Raw genomic sequence first — 15,000 nt, 5'->3', positions numbered from 1 at the left:
CAGAAATAATTTAGGATCAAAAACAGATGGCTACTGATGTTGTTTCTGCACTAGAGGCTAGAGGGGAAGTGTGTATAGCCTGCTTCAAAAACCGTGGTGTACTCTCTCGCATCAGTGTCAACATGTCAACATAATCTCTCACTTATAATCTCAATATGTCATTTATCTGCTAAAGATTAAAAAAGGACACCAAATAAATAAATTCAAGCCCTGAAAGACAGAAGCACATGCACAAGGTTAAGCCTCAACGTAGCACACGATTTTTTTTTTTTTTTTTAAATAATCGAATATTTACAAATGTGATTTAGCTCTCGCAGTGTGACACTGCAAGCGAATGTGATGCTGACCTGATTGGTTGAGACATGAGGTTCTCTCTCTCTCTCTCTCTCTGTCATTGGCTCTCAGGGTCACAAACAGCACACTGCTGGCTTTGGTTCAGTGCCAGGGGATAAAATAAACGTAGTTGATGGCTAGGGAAAAGGATTTCCCTCGTCCTGATTTAGACACAGCAGAGACCTAAACGCTCCAAACTTTATTCCTGATTTCATTATCCTAAACGCTGCAGGGACTCTGAGCTCTCCCCCTCTCCTGGGCAGAGCGAAGTGTTAGCTCCCATGATGAGAGGCCGGCCTGACATCAGGCAAACGCGGGGACAGGATCCACCCTTCCAGGCAGATGGTGCTATGGTTTATGGGGAATATGGTGTTGGCACAGGGCGGAGCTGAGGGAGTGTAACGTGTCTTCTGTCTTGTGTGGCACAGGAAGACCTCAGTCTTTCTCCACCCTGAGAATGAGCCACCTCATTCCCCTGTATTCCACACTGTAGGGAACATATGTGACTGTGACTGTCAATGTGCGTGTGTGTGTGTGTGTGTGTGCTGGTGTGTCTTCGTATCAGTGTGTGAAGTGTACGGATTGTCGTTATACCTTGCAACCTGGTTTCCATGGCAACTCCCCCAACCCCTCCCCACCCCACCCCACCCCAGATTACCAGGGCTGTGAAAGGGCAGCTGTGTGGAACAGAGATTGGAATAAATTACAGTAGGTCTGTTTATTGTGGGCTGTTACCATCGTGGCTGGGCGAGAGAGTGGCAGCCAGGAATCAAACATCTCCTGTCCCCAACTCCATGCAAAATCACCACAGGATTAAGGATGACATTTTGTTTCAGCACGACCAGGGAGATGGATCTGGTCTCTTACACCCAGAAATGGACACACAGTTAGAGCCTATTTTTATCCACCGTGTGTGTGTGTGTGTGTGTGTGTGTGTGTGTGGGCGGGAGTGTGTTACAGAGGGAATAGCCTTTACTGTCAGGTGAACCAGGCTCTGAATTTAATGCTAACTATGAATGCTAATCCTCAAGAGACGAGATGAACTTTCAGCTTTCTCTCACTCTCTGCCTCTCAGGTCTCTGAAAACATTATCAAATGAGCTACAATAAACAAAAACACATAAAACTCCAAACTCCAAGATTAAAAAGATGCATCTTCCGCAAAATCGCGTTTTTTTTTTTTCCCCTCAGGCTTTTTCAGCAGGGCTTAGATGCAGAGATTCAACCTGTCCTACTGCACATTCAACAGCACTGTGTGCAGCCGTCCTGGATTTTGGTCCTGTGCAGATATCAGAGTTGCCTCTTTTACAGTGGAGACATTTAAAAGTGCTGAAAAGCACTGTGGACGAATTCTTGGCAAAGCCATGAAAAATGGGTGTTTCCAGGAGGCGAGCATTTCACTACTCTGTATCGTCATTCAATTCCTCTTTTGCTTTGACTCAATAAGAGCATTCCTTGTGCTTCTCTTTGATTGAAGGAAAAGAAAAAAAACATGTTCTCTTCTTTTGGAGGAAGTCGATAGAGAAAATTTATTGTTCTCTAATTCAAACAGACCCGATCGGATCACTCAGAGAATCGGTTAATTAAAGTGGTTACTGGTGCAGACTCAAACTAAAACATAGTGTAGTGCCTTTTTTGCTGTGTATGCTAAGTATCTGGAACTGGGATTGTACACACACACACACACACACACACACACATGCCCGTCACTGCAGTGTCACTGACCTTCCATGGCGTATTTCATATCCATAGCGAAGAGATTCCACATTATCTCAGCGCTCACCTTGCCCATATTCAGCTCCTGTGGAAACCTGAAATTCAATTAACACAAAATGCAAATAAAAGTCATCAGTATTCATCTGACCACTCTATTCTTTGCCTCTATCGTCCGCTTCACGTTAAAAACGCGCTTTTCATTTTAGTTAGAGGGAGGAAAAGCGATTTTCATGGCGGAAAGAACACTGCTTATTTTTTCGATTGCATTTGTATGGATTCCATTCGATCTCAGAGCACAAAGCCAATACTGCAATTATCTAAGGTTTCAGAGTGATGTAAATGGATCACGTGATGACAACGTCACCGCACCTTTTAAAGGATTCGTATTAAGACCCCGACACCCTGCTCCACCTCTGTGTAAGACTCAACACGTCACGAGACTTCGTCTCTATGGCAACGGCACTGCTTTCCAATTAAGTGAGCTGATCGGATTTCTCAGCATGAGACATGTCATCAACCCTCGAACCAATTTAGACGGGACACAATTCAATTTAGACGAACTGTAATTGCTTTTTCGATAACGGGGGAGGGACCCCAACAAAACAGGGGGGAGAAATACACAAACCTTGGTGATGTGTGTATGCTTTTGAGCAATTCCACCCCTTTTATGGGCGAATTTGTTCTGCGTCCTAATCATAGATCAATGACTGTACAGCATGAGTTTCTCCAGTCAGCCAATATTAATCATTGGCCCGAACAGTCTCCTGTCACATTACCATTTCCCCCAGTGTGGCCTATTCCTCTCTCTCTCTGTCTCTCGGTCAAAACCCATTTGGTTGGCAAAACCCCATGAGGAGAGCCTTGACTCCATCCAACCGCAATCTAACACATGCTCACAAAGTGGTTGGGAACACACTCCGAGAATTCCCAGTCCCTTTTCCTGTCCGCAATCATGACATTTATATGCTGAGTTGTTTTTTTGTTTTTTTTGGTACTTGAAAATATATTTATGAATGTTTAGGCTCTTTCTTTCCCATATGAGTTGTGTGCTATTCCACTACGACTGACAAGAAAATTCATAAAATTGTCGAGAAATGTGGTCTCCTTCTATTAAGTCTTATCCCTGGATTAAAAAAATGGAGGAATTTCCAGTGGAAAAATCTGAATTTTTCTTCATTGATAAATCAGTGATTGTAAATGGACCAGACTAAATACTCTCGTGGGTAAATATGACTTCACTTGGCTTGTATAAACTTTCTGATGTAAATATCCAGCCCAGGAAAACAAACATGGTATGTGAGTGACATAATATCCATATACTAAATTAACAAAAAAAAAAAGAAACAAAAAAAAAACTTGCAATATGTTGATGTGCACAATATTAACACCTAACATTAAACTTTCATGAACAGCAAGGTAAAAAGTATTCTTTGCTGAACTAGATAACCATTATAACGACCATAACAGACAGTTTTGTGTGGGGAGATTTGATTGCTTTTGATATGGACATTCAAGAACATAACTGACATATCATTATGAAAGAATACTGTATACTGTATAGCTCTTAAATTGAACCTAGTATCACAACACTGTACAAGCTAAGCTAATGCAAGCTACTGGTGAGGTTTCTTTTCTCACTGGTCTCATTTTGTGGTTAAAAAAAAGAAAGAAAAAAAAAGACAATTTTATAACAAGCATCATGACTGTGGTTTGATGATAAAGCCGTATTCCCGATGGCTCTTTTGGAATTTCTCTCTAATTTAACAGCCGTATCTCAGCGTCTGGAAGACAGAAAAAGACCCCCCCCCCCCTTCCCCCTCCCCTCTTCCATCCTTCAGCTAAATAATTCAATTCCTCTCTGACCACTTAAATCTGCCCCCCCCTTCCAACGCTGCCACGCCCAGAGAAGCCACTTCCTGTTTGTGTGCATCACTTGTCTCTCTAATGCTACACGATAAAAAGAAAAATCTAGATTAAATAGCTTAAACAATATATATTAGAAATATGGGCATTAAGTACCAAAAATCTAGCAATAACAGACAAACGCTGCTTAAGGTGTTTTATATGTTAGTTGCTATTGCTATGAACGTGATACATACTGATTAAGCACAGGGGTGTATGCTGTACGGTCCTCGTCAATCACAGACACCATGAGGGTGATAAGCTTGGGCCAGAAATCCAGATTCTTAATGGAAGGTCCTTGTTCCTCCCGCGGGAGATCCTGTTTCTTTGCCTGGAGGTTGGGGGAAAGAGAGAGAGAGTGAGAGTGAGTGAGGATGAAGAGCGATGAAGAGGAACACCCTGTGTGCTCAGGTCTTGGTTAAACTGAATAATTTAAACCGAGCAAAAGACAATGGGTTGACTTTTAAGAGCCGTCTGCATGTCCATCCTGTGCCCTTAAGAGCGTCAAGGCAAAGTAGTTACAGAGTCAGTTACAGAGTCAGAAACAAAAACACACAGATCCTCTCGCTGACCATTAAAGGACACTCGAATCCGCGGTATGCAAATACGTAAGACGGGGTGAAATGCTTCTTCTCCTAAAAGCTCTTTAACTACATAATCAATAATTCAGGTTTTAAGTCAGTTTGGCTCTGCCCACCAATCCACTTACAGCACACTGAACGAACCCTGACTCCCAGAGCCAAACGTCTCTCTGCTCACGTTAAGGCCAAACCTTTAATCATCAGCTCAAATGTAAATGTATATAAAAACGCAAAACACGATCATCGGGATTAAACAAACTAATCCTCAAAGAAGAAGAAGAAGAAAAAAAAACACCTCTTAACAAGAGTCAGTCTGTCTTGACTGGCTCCTTTTGACCACAGAAACACGCAGGCTTTGATGCCAGAGGGCAGAGCTACAGAGTCGGTTATTACAAATGTCGTAAGGGGAAGACAGTCTATCCAAAGACAGAATACGAGGAAATTATAATAGTAGGTTATTACTGAGACAGGTCATAAAATCTGTCTCTGTCTGGATGAAAGAGACAGCAATGCAAGACTCTCTGAAAAAAAACAACAACAAAAAAAAACCTCTTAGTTGAGCAGTGTAGCCGTAGCTTTGTTGAGTAGCCGTCTCTGACATAATAAGCCAGCGGGCCAGGTGCGTAAGTAGCCTGTGGCATTACTCTGAGGAGACAAGAGGCACCCACCCACAACAACCAGCAGTCAGTACACCAAGCCAATGCACCCTGCTCACAGCGTTTGAATTACAGGAGCATTCATAGGAGCTGACACACTCCTTGCTCTGGCCTGTCTCTCTCTCTCTCTTTCTCAGTTCAGTGTTTTGGATGTCACAGGAGAGAAGGTGTCTACCTGCCTGCTCACAGCTATAATCACCCAGTGAGACGCAGAGGAGGGAGCAGTTGTCACAATAGCTCCTACAGGAGGTAGGAAGGGCCCAGTCTCCAGTCCTGCACTGTGTAACTTATGTTATTGTGTTCTTGTGTAATAACTAAAAAAAGTAAAGAACTTTTTTTCTTTACTCCTTCTTTTTTTTTAATCTAAGAAGATTCACATTTCTCTGTGATAATCCTCAATCGGTGGGCGTTCAGTTAATAGCCTCAGTCATTAGATGATTTGAAGGTGCTGTTAATTTGACCAGTAAGCCCGTGTGAGACGGTGGGGGGTGGGGGTGGGGCCAGGGCGCGGTAAAGGACGCAGCTCTTCTGGTGGCGATATTTCCTCTGGTTTATCTTAATAGCTTTTCTGATTTGTCTGTGAAGCCGCAGTGTGTGCTGGGACAGCACGGCATCCTTGCGTTACACACGGACACCTCGCATCTCTCCTGACTTACTGCAGCTGTCCACGCTGGTGAAGATTTATAAACCCCCCCCCCCCCCTCGAGAAACAATGTCTCAAATATGTTCGTGTGTCTGCCGAGTAAACGCGTTTAATTTAGAGCAATGTTATCTGTCAACACGCCCACTGCAGAGACTATGGAAACTCCTATTCAATTGTGCATGCGTTCTCTTGGTTGAATGTAATGTAGTTTTTGATTAAGAGAAAAATCTCGCTCCAAAATGAAGTGTGTTGCCATGGGGTATTGAATAATACGTGCTCAATTATTTAACAACCTTCAGTGTAGCAGCTGCGTTATGACTGATTTTTAGGGAAGGGGGCATGCAGTTTCCAACAGAGAGAGAGAGAGAGAGAGAGAGAGATGTTTATTGATTTGTTTGTCATAAGAGGGTGAAAGGGTAAACTCATCTTCTCCTGAGAAGTGCTCGAACTCCGTTTACCAGCTCGTCCAATAACTGAATGCAAGATACTAGAGCTAACGATGCCACATCTCTCCAAGGCAACCACGTTTCTGGCCCTCTAATCCAGGGGTGCACAACTCAGACCCTCAAATCCTCAGACCCATAAATCCTGCTGGATTTTGTTTCTGTCCACAGATATGTGTTTTTGACTGACTGGGGAATGTGCCCGTACCGTTCCAGAGGCAACTGTGCCAGAGCTGAACGTACAGACCCGTTCTGGTCTCTGATTATATGGATGGAAAGCAGTGAGACTTCAGGCCATGAAGACCAGGTTTGAGTGGTCCTGTTTTAGTGAGACTCTTGCTTGAAAAGGTGTTCTGGCTCTGCAGCGTGTCCCAAAGAGACCAAGAGACACAGGAGTAAAATCTCTGTGTGTGTTGGAAATAAATGGACAGAGATCCGTACAGAGAACCTTATTAGGGGACAACGGTTAAATCCAAAAAAGATGCATCGCAGAGTAAGTGGCATATGTTTTTTTTTTTTTCCCCACTAACTGAACGGTAAAAATTTTTTGCTGTCATCTAACAGTATGCTTGCTTGGACTGGAGAGGTGGCAAACACAATTAGTCACTGTATGGGCTAAATATGGCTGGTCACGCAGAGAGGCCGCCTTTTGCTGATGTCACAATGAGACTTGTCCGTGGTGTAACCTACTCCATCTCTACGGCAACAGCGAGCAGATGGGGGCCAGAGTCAGCATCTGTCTGTCATCTCCAAGGTGCAGGAGAGAGGTCATCTCCAGTGGCTAATCAGAACAATGATGCAACACACACACACACACACTCTCTCTCTCTCTCTCTCCTGCTGCATTTCTTTCACACCGACAAAACTTGTAATTACTGCTAGGGCCTTTCATGCTTTCATGACCTTCCGAGGATGTGGAGGAGAAGCAGTTGTACACACTTTTTTTTTTTTTTTTTGAGTTGCCATCTAGTGAAAATGCTGCATTAAAATACAGTACCAGCACAGATACTACCTGCTATAATAACACTACCAGTGTCATCGTAGAAAGCTGATCTGCAATGCAAAATATTGTGTGTGTGTGTGTGTCTCTAGGACATCGAAGGTTGAGTGCTCTGCATTCAGTAAGCAGTGCAAGAATGAAAACCAGACTGCTTTCCTAAAGTGTCCTCCCTTTTATAGACATGAATATGCTACATCAAATGTGTGAGAAGAATGTCTGACATCTTTGGCATTCTTACAGAATTGCATTGAAGAGGTTAATGAACTGCAGCTAGGATTTATTGCCAAAGGTGCTGTCTCCAGTTTTAGGCTACACTGATTCTGTACTGCTTCACCAATGCAGACCTCAGGGCTCTGACAATATCTGATTGGTCACAATATATTACCATATATGGGCGTACAAGCTCACCGCCTGTAGCATAGAGAAGTGTTAATCACTTGTCTCAGCCCCCTCCCCACACACACACACACAATTTTTTTTTTTTAAAATAGCAACTTAAGTATGAAAAATAGGATTTTTCGACAAAGCATTTTGCCATGATTGTCATTAAAACACAAAACAGTAATCAACAACAGTAACCAACGGCAACCCACATGGCTTTTGCCAGGTCGACTGATGCTTTCGTGTTTTTCTGGGCAAAAAGGAAAAGGAACCTGAGAACACATGATCTGCAAATGCTCTTAAGTTCCAGCTCATCATGACTCTAGGGTGTTTGTAAGCTGATGGGGATTTGAAACCACACACACACACACATGCACGCACGCACACACACACACATACAAACACACACACGTGCACGTGCACATGCACACACACACACACGCATGCACGCACACACACACACACATGCACGCACACACACACATGCACGCACGCACGCACGCACACACATACAAACACACATACACACATGCACACTCACACATTTACCATCTGTAACTCTCTTTCACATCAGTGCACACACACACACACACACACACACACACAGATAAAAATATGGAAAACTGCCTCGGATGGTAATGACGCGCTGTTATCAAATGTCTGTTTTTCCATGCCACATTTGTAATCTTAAGAGTGTGCAGTGAGCCATTGGTAGAGCTTTCTGAGCTCCCCCTCTGTAAACTGAAAAATGGACTCATCCGTGTTACTATCTCTGCCTTTCGTCCCCATATGTGTGTGCGTTTTTTTTCCCCCTCTCATTACACTGCGATAATATAGGTTTTTTTTTTTTTTCCTTATATCTTAGGTGTCTCTTTTCCAAAATCCAGGCATGCCAAGTCAGCACATGGAGTCCTTAACCGGGAAAAGGCTGGGAAATTTCCCAAGTGGTGCGTGGAGCTGTGGGCATCACGGCTTCATCCAGCACAGCTGACATTCTTCCACCAAGATGAGCACTGCACTAGATCTGAAGGAACACTCTCCCCCTCCCCTCCCCTCCCCTCCCTCCCTCCCTCCCTCTCACTCACTCACTCACTCACTCTCCTCTCTTCCTCCCTAACTCACTCCCTCCTTTTCAAATCTGCCCCCTTCACTAACGGGATTTGGCTGCTCGTTTAAGCCTCTCCCGTCCCCCCCTCCCAAACAGAATCTTGAGTGCTTTCTCGCACTGTTACGCAACACGCCTGTGGATGTGGGCTGCTGATATTTCTGCTTTAAAAGACGGGATCCGGGCGCACGTCGAAGTAGATACGCAAGTCAAGAAAGCCACGTTTTTTTTTCTCCCCCCCTCCCCACAAGCTTCCGGTAGTATCTCTTTTCTGATACAGCTCAGTGAATTTGCCCCCCCCCCCCCCCCCCCCCCCCGCCCCAAACTAAACACGATCACGTTTACAGCACTGGCAGGCGGTGAGGTAACAGCGTTCACTAGGTTAGAGATAAATTTTGGCTTTGAGGAATGATTGCTTTACAGTAGCGATCCGTTTTTCTCCCTGACAGCGGCCTGAACGTTGATTGAGTGGCTTGCTATTTTTTAACTACTTTAGCTCTGGATGTAATTATGCGGCGCGTCTATCTTTGAAGCCGGGTAATTGTTAACAGCCCCTCCGGCTGATTGAACAAAGGAAGTTGAACAAAGGTTATTAGTCAACTTCCCAATCTGAGGGAGGCTTGTGATGTGTATTAACTAAGTGGCGTTAAGGTCCATTGTATTTATAGCTGAAGTCCTATCTGAATAGTCGGTCCACACACGTGCGACCGGCAGGGGAATGGTGTTAATTAACGTTATGTCCAGTACTGAGGGTGCAGCTTGGGAGCATAACTGCTTAATCCTACATGCGTGTATGTAAAGTGGGTTAGAGAGGATCCTACATGGAGCTTATTGTTCAATATGATTTATGCCTTCATATCGTGGGGAATGAGCAATACTATTGCACAATACATTGTCACTGCTTGGTCAATAGGACACTAACAGGACACACACACACACACACACAGGATTACCCAGAGGGAACTACTGTGAGTAGGTTGCTCAGTATGATTGCTCACGCTAGTCATGGGCATTGAGAGTAGAGCATCTCTATGCTCTCTCTCTCTCTCTGCTCTCTCTCTCTCTCTGCTGACACTAGGTCTCATCACAGTTACAGCATGCATGCACACACATACACACGCGCACACACACACACACACACACACACACACACACACACACACACACACTCACGTGCATACACACAGAAACACACACACAAGCACACACACCGCCTTTGTTTTAGACGATACCGTTCGGATTTAGACAGTTTTAACTCTAGATTCAACAATGAAGAACTAAAAAGCCAGGAAATACATAAATTCATTTAAAAAAAATCAATATCGTTTGACGGCTGATGATTAATGTCTTTGGTTAAGCGTATTTCAACCTTTAACGATGATAAGCATTGCCGACTCAATAAGTACACTGTCATTTTTATCTGTTTATTTATTTTCTATGATCATGTCCCTGTAAATGCCCGATCCGTCACGGCTGCCTGATCTATTCTGCACATGCGCGTGCGTGCGCAAAAGTCAATTAAACCTACATGCGCATGTGCAGAACGGATTGGGCAGCCTGGACGGATCCCAGTCCCTTCAGTCCCTTACAGTTCCCTCACCACTCAAGACATGCTTATAAATAAAATCAATAAATGTCCCTCTATATTTATGCTTCCGAAGACATTTACACTGTCGTCGTGGATTAATTGTTTGCACGAACAGCTCTGGTACGGAGAAAACATGGATGAAAAATGAACTGTTCAGAAATTTGTGCGAAAACATTCGATATAATTGGATTGATGTGATTGGACATGTGAGCGAACGAACCCATTTTCATTAGGCACTAAGGACGGAGAGGGAAAGAACACAAAATAAAGCCTGTTTCATTTTATAACAGTCGAAGCTCAGAATATTTGACAACCTTGTCAAAACTGTTGAAGCAATTTTTCAAAGTGTTCACGTTCAAGACACTTCCGACTGTCTCCTTTAGTTTTCAAACGCATTCGCGTCAAAGTTGAACGCGTTTGATCCCCCCGCGCCAGTTGCAAGTTTAAAGATTAGCCTCTCTTTGACATTGAGCCGACAATCCGCTCGTGCATATACATTTGGTTGAAAACACTGCACAAAAACAACACATCCCAACAGGGAGGACGGTCTTCGAATCAAAATCAGCAACGTTTATTGAGGAAAAAGTGGGATGCTACTCATTTTTGCTACTCGTGCAGTGAAGACGTTCAAACGTTGAGCTACGGTAGCTCCTGAGAGGCGAAGACTAAATTTTATAGCAACGCGTGTAACGGAAGATGATGTCACATGTTATGAACGTACATAAAACAGACCGTGGTGTTTGGAGAAGACAGACGATATGGCTTGTGTTTGCGAGGGTCAAGCCACTAGATCATGTTGTGCCCAGCGAGCTGTGAATCCTCGGGCCTGTGTGTGCACTTTACAGATTGACCGTAACAAATCTCCATGTCACGTCTGATTGATACAATGAAATCAGAATGGCATGTTGATCAACGCGCCGTCTTGGTTCACTGGCCTTGTGTCAAAATACTGATTAAATGGGAAACACACCAGGTTTGCAGCCTCACCACTCCACACCATTGGATTTAAAAATAGGTCTCAACAAACACCCCCCCCCCCCCGGAAGAAGACAAAAAAGAATAAAACCCTCAGACAAACAAAACTAGAGTTAAAACCTAACATGGCAGTTTTTATTTCTTTCCTTACCTGGTCAAGCATTTGGTTGTAAAGTTCATGGCAGTTGTCGAAAATATATTTGTAAGTGGAGTCCAGGCAGGCTCTCACGCAGTCCTTAACCACTGTGCTGGCCCTGGGCGGACTCTGTAGTTCCTGCACCTGAAAACAGTCCACCAAACATGGCTTTAGAGGTTAAGCAACTCCACTCAATATACATACAGTTTTATAGCTATCGCTGTTTGTTTAACAATCTTGAAATTCTCCTGTGTTTGAGCTATTTGTGTTGGCTTAATTAGGTCTTTGTGACCAACGAATAAACTCATTATCTCTCCTCGTCACTCCGTCCGCGTGAATGTAGCCTGCACGTATTTTCCCGCGCTGGCGTCTGAGTCACATGGCTAACTCATACAGAAGCTTGGTCATTTCTTTTGCTGGTGCTGTGGGAAAGACACACACACACACACACACATACACACACGCGCGCGCTCGCATGCACACACGCAGGCGCGTCCTCGGTGGTGTGGCAACGCTACGAGGGCCCATAATGCAGTGTGACAGTTTGAGTTTTTCTTTCTTCCTTCCCCTGCCTCGCAGCGTTCTCACTGGAGGAGGAACGTTAGCCTAGCGTTTCAACCAATGCTTCGCTGCTTTTGCTTACGTACAGTGCGTCCCGTCAGTCATTAAAGCGGCCGGGGTTTATATAGACATGTAAATAAATAAACAAGAGCCTTGTGAGAGCGGGGTAGCGGTAAAAGTCACAACGACAGCGTTAAGCAATGAGTATGTTTATCTAAGAAAAAGGGCGAGTGCGTGACAGCTCTTTTGTTTCTCTTTTTTTTTTCTTTCTTTTTCTTTTCTTTTCTTTTTTTAACAAATATGAACGCTCCGCTCTGTGTGGCTGTCCCGTGATACCATACCCTGAGATTTGCTTATTCACACACACACACACACACACACACTAAAATCTACCCCAGGCAATTAGCTCAGTGTAGAGCATTACAAAAAAAAAAAAAAAGAAGAAGAGAGAAATCGATGGCTTTATTTTTCAGTGCCCATAGAAAAAGACATTTCTCACAGGACATGTGGTTCTTTCTGCATGGATGTAAGTAAATGAAAGTTAACAGTGGGCTGAAAAAATCAATCAGAGTTTATTCTTCTTATTGAATGGGAGGAGGACATTTTTATGACCGGCACTGATCGAAATAAGCCACTGCAAACAGTACGTTCAAATCTATGCCAATTGCGAAAAAGACTGCTTTCATCTCTAAACGACATGGTGGTAATCAGTGACCCCCTCCCCTTTTTTTTTTTTTTTTTAAGTTCCATCTTTTCAAAAAGCAAGAAAACCACAAAATCTGAAAGACCAGCTTGCCAGTCCAACAGCTATGAGAACACAGTGACAGAGAATTTTTGTCGTAATGAGACGCACCGAAACACACACACACTCATAGATTTTGTGTGTGATGTATAATTACATTTGTTGTAAGCGCGGCTGTCATTCTGGGCACATTGGGGCTCTCTAGGCATGCAGGGAGACATGAGAGAAAACACTGCGTTCCAGCACAGGAGACGTTTTTTCCCATTGCAGTCTAATGAAAGTGTATGCAAGACTATTTCTGAAATAAATTGAGTTAAATGCAGATGCCACACATAACTTTTTTTTTTTTTTTTGGTACTGAAAGGAATGGTAAGAATACCATCTCGTTTCAGCAGGGGCTAAGTATTGCTTACACGTGCAATTCACGACATCTTTAAATTTCTTTACAAATCACTTTAGATGTATCAGATTACCGATTAGAACAGTGAAACACAATAATTGAAAGTTTGAAAGGTAATTTTTCGAAGGGAAGCAAAGAAAAAAAGTTTTGGAAAGAGTATATTCATATATTATTTTCGGAGAAAATAAAAACACCCACTGGTGTTTTACTGTTTTCTTTTGTTGTTGTTGTTGCTGTTGCTGTTTTATCTCCTGTGACTGTCGTAGAATGTTCAGCAAATTTACAGGTGTGGTGTCTCAGCTGTGCAGTATCATAAACAATCAATCCATTGAATTTATTCCCTGGGATTTTTTTTTTTCATTTTTGCCGTCATACATTAACAGAACAATAAACGTTATAAGGGTATTGTATAAGAGCTAGGCTGTTCTGTTCAGTAAAGAGACTTTTTGATCCGTCCTCGGCTCTAAGCTGCTCCCTACCCACGCCGTCGAACTACTACACAGTGTCACATCCTTTTTTCTGGGCTCTTGTCACATTCACCAGACGACAAGGGTGGACAACATTGACCTCAATCAACGAGGGGAGGAGATAAATGCACTGAATCTATGAGCCGTGGAGAGCAGCTGAAGACAGTGGTTCTTAGGGGGGGTCGCCGAGCGCGGCCTTCTGCCAGGGGAACCTATGGATCCATACCTTCATTCTGAAGAAGGTGATGCTGGTTAGCAGGTCCACTGTGGATTTCAGGTCCAGGAGTCTCTCAGGGTTACCGGCAGGGAAGTTATCCTAGTAATCACAGAATGACAAGGATGCTTGCGCTTTAGTAATCATTTCTCTCTCTCTCTCTCTCTCTCACTCTCTCTCTCTCACTCTCCCTCCCTCTCTCTCACCCTCCCTCTCTCTCTCTTTCATTATTACAGAAAACAGGGGAAAAAAAGCCTTCAACCATAAATAATTCTATTGGTTGGTCAGACTTGTTGTTCATCTACAAGAGCAAATTAATAATAAGAAAAAAAAAAGGTATTATTCTCCTGGTATTCTGTCATTTTACTTGCAGTATTTGTCTAGCAGATCTTTGTGTGCCAGCTGAACAATTTCATTTGCATAAATCAAAACTCTTGATTCTGATTGGTCTAGGGTGAGACAAGGTGCAGCAGATGGCTCTAGAATAGTAGCCAGTTCTCTGAAATATGTCAGGCCTCGTTGGTCTAAATATATTCCACTAATAATAATGGACAGTCATCTTTCAGTCAGGTACATCTATGCATTAACAATGAATGTATGGACCTGATACAATGAACAGTATGAGAATAATTATGAGAATAATTCATCAAAGACTACCCTCTGTGAGACCTCTTTAGAGCTAACAAAATGTGAAAGATATATGAAAGATAAATGTAATGAAAGATTAATGTCATCTTATATGAAAGATAAAAAGGTCATTTTTTCCTCTTAAAGGGATCATTGCTTGTTGTAAAGCTATTTCTTAGCCTAAACCTTTATATAGTCTATGTGTATAGTATATTAAGTCATTCATGTGAAGGGTCCTTGTAACAAGCCACATGTAAAAGGCCAAGTCCTTCCCATTCAGGAGTGTTTCCTAAAGTTCCAGACTGACTGCTGCAGAACAACAAATGGAACAAAACAATTTTTCGGGAAACAAAGAGCTTCCCAGTAGTTTTGAGAGGGGCCATTCTACTGACGATCTTAACGAAAAATGTACTTCACTCCAAGGCAGTTCTATAAAATAAACAACATAATAAATATAAATGTATATAAATAGAGAGCTCTACATTCGTTCTTCAAAAATGAAGGGGAACGCCGCCTTTGACGCCTTTTTTC

At 43.1% G+C, this 15,000-nt stretch overlaps 1 protein-coding gene across 1 annotated transcript in view; it reads right to left on the bottom strand.

Moving 5' to 3' along the window:
• The window catches only part of unc13c (unc-13 homolog C (C. elegans)), a 94,436-nt gene that overhangs the window by 40,779 nt on the left and 38,657 nt on the right, over positions 1–15,000 (bottom strand). Inside the window, exons 17-20 of the mRNA XM_030794108.1 lie at positions 13,855–13,944; positions 11,474–11,602; positions 4,148–4,281; positions 2,058–2,143 (exon numbers count right to left, since the gene is read on the bottom strand). Coding sequence (XP_030649968.1) covers positions 2,058–2,143; positions 4,148–4,281; positions 11,474–11,602; positions 13,855–13,944 — 439 coding nt within the window. The remainder of the gene's footprint in view (positions 1–2,057; positions 2,144–4,147; positions 4,282–11,473; positions 11,603–13,854; positions 13,945–15,000) is intronic.

Source organism: Chanos chanos, chromosome 2 (assembly GCF_902362185.1).
Source record: "Chanos chanos chromosome 2, fChaCha1.1, whole genome shotgun sequence".
Classification (NCBI taxonomy): Eukaryota; Metazoa; Chordata; class Actinopteri; order Gonorynchiformes; family Chanidae; genus Chanos; species Chanos chanos.
This window is presented reverse-complemented; position numbering and strand designations above follow the sequence as displayed.